This window comes from Bubalus kerabau, chromosome 15 (assembly GCF_029407905.1).
Source record: "Bubalus kerabau isolate K-KA32 ecotype Philippines breed swamp buffalo chromosome 15, PCC_UOA_SB_1v2, whole genome shotgun sequence".
NCBI classification, from domain to species: Eukaryota; Metazoa; Chordata; class Mammalia; order Artiodactyla; family Bovidae; genus Bubalus; species Bubalus kerabau.
The window spans coordinates 45895235-45903269 of record NC_073638.1 but is presented as its reverse complement, the minus strand read 5'-3'; the positions used below and the strand labels follow the sequence as shown (position 1 = coordinate 45903269).

Sequence of the window (8035 nt, the reverse complement as noted above, 5' to 3'; positions counted from 1 at the left end):
TTAGTTAGCGTCATGACCCTGGTGCAGGTGTAGAGTATGGCGTAAGGCTCTCTTTACTTCTTGGTTGCGCAGGCAGTAAATGATGGGGTTGAGCAGTGGTACAATGACAGCATAAAGTACAGACACCAGCTTGTTGGTGTCAAAAGCTGAGAGTGCCTTTGGGCGGGCATAGATGAAGATACTGGCTGCATAGAAGATGACCACCACAGTAAGGTGAGAGGCACAGGTGGAAAAGGCTTTATGGCGCCCAGCAGCTGAGGGAATGCGCATCACAGCACTGGTGATGGCCATGTAGGAGGCTCCAGTGACAGAGAGTGGCCCCAGTAGGATAAAAATGGCCAGGACAAAGTCTGTAAGCTCTGCCGTGGACATGTCAGCGCACGAAAGGTTGAGCAATGGAGAGACATCACAGAAAAAGTGGTTGATGATGTTGGGGCCACAGTAAGAGAGGCGAGAAATGAGAAAAACTTTGACCATGGAAATGCCAAAACCTCCAGCCCAGGAGCCAGCTGCCAGCTGCACACACAGCTGGCCACTGACAATGACAGGGTAGTGGAGAGGATGGCAGATGGCCACATAGCGATCGTAAGCCATAACTGCGAGGAGCACACACTCAGTGCAGCCCAGGCCCAGGAAAAAGCAGAGCTGCGTCATGCAGCCCTCAAAGGAGATTAGCTGTCCATGGCCCTGTTTGGACCCAACAAAGCCAGCTAGCATCTTGGGAATAGTGACTGTCACGTACCAAATCTCTAGGAAGGACATATTAGCCAGAAAGAAATACATGGGTTTGTGGAGGCTGGGGTGGCTCCTGATTGCCACAATGATGAGTATGTTCTCAGTCAGCACCAACACATAGGCTAACAGAGAAAGGGCAAATAATAGTGCCCGCAGCGGTACTGGAGCTGGGAAGCCCAGCAACACAAACTCACTCACTCTCCCACTCTGGTTCTTCCTCTCCGTGGTGTCGGTCATGCCCATTGCTGTTCAGGGGAGAATAAAGTGTGTTCAGGAGGCAGCAGCAGAAACTCAGTCTTTCTCTTGCTGGGTTTATAGTGGCAGAAGGCAATGTGAGTAGTGCATGTAATTCATCACTGAACTGAAGCCATTGTTTTCTTCTGTAATCTGGAAATGAGCTAAGACAAAAGTAGACAAAAATAAACTACCTTGTACTGGAATAGGATGAGAGTGTATTCTGGCCCTTGGAGAAGCATGGATTGATAAGCACCAGTTGGTCCCTGAAAAACATAGATCAAAACCAAAAATATTAAGAGTCTTAGCTGCTCTGAAGTGAGAGTTTGTCTATGAGCTGCATCATGACTCCATTTTGAAGACATAATTTATATCTTAAAGGCATTATGATAAGTAAAATAAACCAGAGAGAGAAAGACAAATACTCTGTGTCTCTGTTTTATATGGAATCTGAAAACATCAAAACTGCTAATAAGTTTATACCCGAGTTTCTCTTTTCTTTATGCTTTGTGAGCAGTACTTGAGCATTTCTCAATATTTGAGCCACTTGTCAGGCTCCTCTGTCCATGGAGTTTTCCAGGCAAGAATACTGGGATGGGTGCTTTAATGCAATTACAAAATGTCATATCCCTGGCTTACATTTCCCATCACTCCCATTCTTACCATCCACTCCCACCATTTATTTATTTCAAAAGTATTGGTGGATCAAATACAGTATACTAACGCATAAATATGGAATTTAGAAAGATGCTAACGATAACCCTGTATGAGAGACAGCAAAAGATACACAGATATATAGAACAGACTTTTGGACTCTGTGGGAGAGGGAGAGGCAGGGATGATTTGGGAGAATGGCATTGAAACATATATAATATCATATAAGAAACGAATCGCCAGTCCAGGTTCGATGCAGGATACAGGAAGCTTGGGGCTGGTGCACTGGGAAGACCCAGAGGGATGGGAGGGAGATGGGAGGGAGGTTCAGGATGGGGAGCATGTGTACACCCGTGGCGGATTCATGTTGATGTATGGCAAAACCAATACAATATTGTAAAGTAATTAGCCTCCAATTAAAATAAATAAATTTAAATTTAAAAAAAAGTATTGGTGGATCAGATACATTCCAGACTATAGGCTGAGGTGAGGTAGAGAAAAGGTAAGTAAGACATGTGCCTAGTCTGCAGGGAGCTCATAATCTGGTGGTGGAGACATGTCTTCATCTTCTCATTCCTGAAAGTTTAATCTGCCACACCTATTCTTGTACTATATACTAGTTTCATAAATGGGAACTTCTAAATTATAATTGTCATCAGAACCTTAACTTTGATCCTTTATTCTCAATACCCACCTCACGTGCAATTAACTGTGCATTTGACCCTTTGGGCCTTAGATATTCCTGTGTATCTGTTAACCTCTTCTGCCTTCACCTTTGATGCTCTGCACATTTGAAAATAAGCAAATAAATTAAAAAGATTAGGCTCCTAATTGACCTTACTGCCTATAGTCTCTCCCCTAAAGCTTAAATCTGAGCATTTCATCCCCCTGCTTAAAACCTTGCCCGGTACCACACTGTCTACACAATCGAGTTCAAGCTATTTAACAAGGTGTCACCAAACAAGGTGTTATCTCTTGTCAGGCCTGCACTATTGTTTATACCCTGCAGCTCTTGGCATCCAGCACCTAATGTATCACCTAATTCCTACTTAACTTTCAAATATTGACTCATGTGGCATCTCCTCATAGAACCGTTAGTTGTCCTTTCTTTTCTTTTTCACTGATTTGTTAAGGTTCCTCTCATTACTCTTCCTCTAATAGTAGAGCCTGGGAAAGCCCATATGTCACTTTTACTAGTGGTGTCAGTGCTGCTACTGCTTAGGTAGATATAAAATAAAAGAGGAACCACATGCCAAAGTGGCCATATATATCCTTATGGTATAGCAAAGAGTGGGTATAATTCCCTTGATGTCACATAGGCCCCTCAAGCATAACATGTCTGGAAAATTTTTCCTAAGTCTATTCTTCCTCTATCACAATGAATGATATTAGTTTCCCTGCAATATGTACCATACCAGAGATCTGGAAGTTTCTTATATCTTCTATACCTATTCTACCCACCCCAACCCCACAACTAATCCAAGTTTTATCTAAACTTCCTCTTTAATTAATCTCCTAAATTTGTCCCATTTCTACTGTCTTCTCCTTAGTCCTTTATACCAATCAGGTCCTTGTTATTTCTTGACTTATTTTTCAATAGCCTATTACCTGGTCTTTTTTCCTCCAACCTCAGCTCTTATCAATCTAATTTCTACTTGTTTCTGCAGCTGCTGCTAAGTCGCTTCAGTCGTGTCCGACTCTGTGCAACCCCATAGATGGCAGCCCACCAGGCTCCCCCGTCCCTGGGATTCTCCAGGCAAGAACACTGGAGTGGGTTGCCATGTCCTTCTCCAATGCATGAAAGTGAAAGGTGAAAGTGAAGTCGCTCAGTCGTGTCCAACTCTCAGCGACCCCATGGACTGCAGCCCACCAGGCTCCTCCGCCCATGGGATTTTCCAGGCAAGAGTACTGGAGTGGGTTGCCATTGCCTTCTCCGTACTTGTTTCTAGAGTGAAACTTTATATAGACATCTCATTCCAAGAGCATATGATTTGGGGGAAAACATACAAAATCCCTCAACAGTGTGTCAAAATGTATTTCCTTTAACTGTCCTGCAGTAATGTCACTGAACACTATTTTTCTTTTTCTAAACATATTGTGCTATTCTAATTCTGTGATTTGCATATATTCTTCTCTGTCAAAATTGCTCCCAGGAACAAAAAAAGAAAGAAAGAAAGAAAAAAAAAAACTGTTCTTAGGCATTATTTACTTGTCACGTTTTAGTTTCTCAATTGTCATCTTCCAAAACTGCCCATATTCCTACAAATAAAGATAATTCACAGGTATTTTTGTCTCTTCCTTTGACAGTGATTCTCATTTTAGGGTCTGCTTAAGAACTAAATAGTAAAGGTATTATAATGGTTGTATGGACACATGGATGGAGGGGAAAATGAAGAAAGGAAAGATATGGATGGAACAGATGAATTGGAAATGATAGGAATCAAATATAAAGAAACAAAATGGATGGAAATGGTTGAATAGAGAATTTAAATGAATTACCAGAAAATTTGACAGAATTGGAATAACATGTAATGAAAACAGACATTGAATATAGAAGAGTGAGTAGATCTACAGGGACAAGATAGAATATAAGGAAGTTAGATTAGGAGCAGAGAACTTGGACCTTCTGTTGATAAAAAGGATGGTATTTAGGTAAAATAAATGTGCTATATAGATAACAGATCCAATGAGAGAAGATTAGGTGAAGATAAGTATAATATAGAAAGAATTGGGAATGAGAGATCATAAAAGTTATAGGGAGGCTAGGCAGAGTGTGGATAAATACAAAGACAGCCTATGTGTGGAAAAGATAAAGAGAATTACATTGGTCTAAGTATCAGAATGGACCAGATGTGAGAAATGCTGATAAGGGTTTGGGTTTTATTAGATGTAGAGCCAACTAGGAAGATGGATGTATTGAGTAGAAAGAAAACATGGGAGACTTACCACTAAAGAGGAATCAGGAGATAACAAAATCCACTTACTTTATTCAGATGTCTTTGACTCAGTGTCTTCCCAAGATGACCAGCTGGCTAGGAAACCACTTAAAGAGCACATATGAAGGAAAATTAAAGCATCAGGACAAAGAAAGATGCTACAGAGACTCCACCTTCTCTTCCTCCCATGGTCAGAGAGCACTGCCACACCAGGAAAGGTTCTTTTATCTTGCACCTCCCTCCTGTAGTCTCCATTTGCCCTCCTCCTTCTGATGTTTGTGATGACTTTAAAGCCAGACCCCAAGAGACCAGTAGAGATACAAGGGGGGAAAAAAGTGAAAGAGAAAGAGACTGGGATAGAAGACAGGAAAAGGGTGTGTTTAAGAAACAAGAAATAGAAGTTTATCAGAAAAGTTTATCAGAATAGCAGACAGTGTTCGCAATACTCCTACAACCTCGAAGCTTCTCCCCTTGCCCTCCCCTTCCTTCTTGCTATCCTGCCACCTTCCTGCTTTGGCTTTAGGCCAGGCCAGTCTGGGCTTATATCCTAGCTCAAGTATGTAATCTTGGGCAATTTACTTAAACTTTGTGAGCCTGAGATTCCTAACCTAAAAAATGAGAATAATACACCTCACAAAGTTGTTAAGAGAAATAAAGGTCATGATATACAGACAATGCTTGGAACATGATAGGGTCTCAACAATGTTACAAAATTTCTTCTTTTATCTTCTGAACTCATATGGGTGACATCTCTTATTAATAATTCCATGATGTCATAGAACAAGCACTGAATTAAGAGTTTCTGGGTTTTAGTTCAAGGTTTGTAATTTATATTCTGTTTAATAAGGATTTTTTTATATATCAGTTGATTTGCCATAAAATGATAATATATTTTACAGATGTTTTGAGGATTAAATAAAAGAAAATTTGTGAAAAGGTTTGTCATAATCTCAGTCCCTAGGAAACAGTGTAAGTAGAGATTAATAATGTGGTCTCCATCATCACACTGCTTGTTTTCAACTATGTGACTTGAAAAAATTATTTAACATCTCTCTGGGAAGCTGTGTGAAACCGGCATTGTGTATAGAGCTTTTCCAGAAGTGAGCAGGCATGGCGGCAGCATTTCGGAAGGCGGCTAAGTCCCGGCAGCGGGAACACCGAGAGCGAAGCCAGCCCGGCTTTCGAAAATATCTGGGCCTGCTGGAGAAAAAGAAAGATTACAAGCTTCGTGCAGATGACTACCGGAAAAAGCAAGAATACCTCAGAGCTCTCCGGAAAAAGGCTCTGGAAAAAAATCCAGATGAATTCTACTATAAAATGACCCGGGTTAAACTCCAGGATGCAGTTCATGTTATTAAGGAGAGGAAGGAAGAAGTAACTCCAGAACAGCTGAAGCTAATGAGAACTCAGGATATCAAATAAATAGAAATGAAAAGTTGCAGAAGCAAAGAAAATTGAAAGATTAAAAGCATTGCTCCATCTGCTGGATATCCAGGGGAAGCAAAAGAATAAACTTTTTTTTTTGACACCAAAAAGGAAGTTGAACAGTTTGATATTGCCACTCACCTGCGAACAGCCCCAGAACTAGTTGACAGGGTCTTTAACAGACCCACGATAGAGACTTACAGAAGGAGAAAGTGGAAGGAGCTAACAATCAGGCTCGACTTAAGCGGATAACGAAAAAGAGGCAGAAGCAGTATGACTGCCTGACGCAGCGGATTGAGCGAGAGAAGAAATTGTTCGTTATTGAACAGAAAATTCAGACTCGTAAAGATCTTCTGGATAAAACTCGGAAGGTGAAAGTGAAGAAAGAAACAGTGAACTCCCCAGCTATTTACAAATTTGAGAGTCGTCGAAAACGTTGAAGTGTTATAGATAAGCCTTCTCATTCCACATGGAACAGAATTTCCATTTTCTTTTCCCAGTAACTTCAAATTCCATTGGTCGAAGTGACTTGGTTTTCCTGTTTGTAACCATAATTTTTTTGTAGATTTGACATTTGATACGAACAACATTAAAGCCCCTTTCCCCCATCTGAAAAAAAAAAAAAATCTCTCTGCCTCTTTTTTCTTACCTGTAAAATGGAAATGATTCCAATATCCATCTCACAGAATTGTGAAGATTAAATATATGGATGGGAGTTTCTTAGAACACCTGGAACATAGTTTTTCTCAAAAAAATGTTAGCTAGGGTTCAAGAAATATTTGTTGAATTTCAGCCTGTTGAAACTAGAGAAGAATTATTAGTGGGAACATTTGAGATTAAGAGAAGGGTCTTTGAGATTCTGAGTTTGAGAAATTCTTTTAAGTAATTGGGAGGAAGCAGTTCCCAATGTTTGAATAATCAGGACAAAATAAGTATGATTGGACAGTTATCATTTTCTAGTTTAGTGTGCCATCCATAAGCCTGACTAAGTCCATGATAGGAACAAGACTCGTTCTCCAGGAACAGAAAAAATGCTGAGAAAGTCAAGAGGAAGTTATCACAAGAACATGATGCAGCAGTGAGGAGAGAAAGAACGTCTACAAATACTCTTAAAATGAAAACCTACTTTTGAGTGCCATAGACATCGTATTAAACCCCATTTTGAATAAAGGAAAATATATATGCACATAAATATTATTGCCATGCTTATTGCCATGCTGTTAATTGAAAAACTGTCAAAACCAACAGCTGCTTGAATTAGCATTGATTTGGTAGATATGGTAGTATTATTTAAATGAGAAATGTTTGCAAACCTCATAAAGACTTAGAAGTTGATGTCAGTTTGCCTTTGGTGATTATTATCAGCCAACAGACCACACCAACAGGTTAAATAAAACAGCCATAATCATTTCAATATATGTACTGTTTTTAAACATGCTTTTATTTATTGATTTATTTTTGACTGTGTTGGGTCTTCGTTGCTGCGTGGACTTCTAGTTGCGGTGAGCGGGAGCTACTCTCCAGTTGCAGTGCGCAGGCTTTCACTGCAGTGGCTTCTCTCGTAGCGCATGGGCTCCATAGTCGTGGTGCAGGGGCTTAGTTGCTCTGTGGCCAGTGGAATCTTCCTGGATCAGGGATCAAACTCATGTCTCCTGCACTGGCAAGTATATTCTTTACCTCTGAGCCACCAGGGAAGTCCCAATATATATTTACTATGAAATCCATTTGATAAACACTCATGAGGATAAAGGGGATACATCTTTAAGATTAAAAAAAAAAAGTACAGGTTTAAAATTCTTAATTCAAAACAAATGGGGCTCTTGAACTTTTCAGGTTTTAGAAAAATAATATGCTGCATACACCATATGTTTCCTATCACTTCCAAAGAGTTCTATAATCAAATGCATCAACATATCTACACTTCCCTGATGGACACGACTGAGCGACTTCACTTTCGCTTTTCACTTTTATGCATTGGAGAAGGAAATGGCAACCCACTCCAGTGTTCTTGCCTGGAGAATCCCAGGGATGGAGGAGCCTGGTGGGCTGCC

General features: G+C 40.3%; 1 protein-coding gene and 1 pseudogene across 1 annotated transcript; one reads left to right on the top strand and one right to left on the bottom strand.

Annotated features, from left to right (window-relative positions):
* LOC129628178 (olfactory receptor 226) lies at nt 1-978 on the bottom strand. The gene has a single exon (XM_055547608.1). It carries the CDS (start codon nt 976-978, stop codon nt 1-3), a length of 978 nt encoding a protein of 325 aa, XP_055403583.1.
* Nucleotides 979-5620: 4642 nt separating this feature from the next.
* Nucleotides 5621-6430, top strand: LOC129628122 (probable U3 small nucleolar RNA-associated protein 11; annotated as a pseudogene).
* Nucleotides 6431-8035: the final 1605 nt, after the last annotated feature.

Bases quoted from the DNA above. Each gene is read 5' to 3' on its own strand.
- LOC129628178 (XM_055547608.1), bottom strand. From the start codon at position 978: ATGGGCATGACCGACACCACGGAGAGGAAGAACCAGAGTGGGAGAGTG.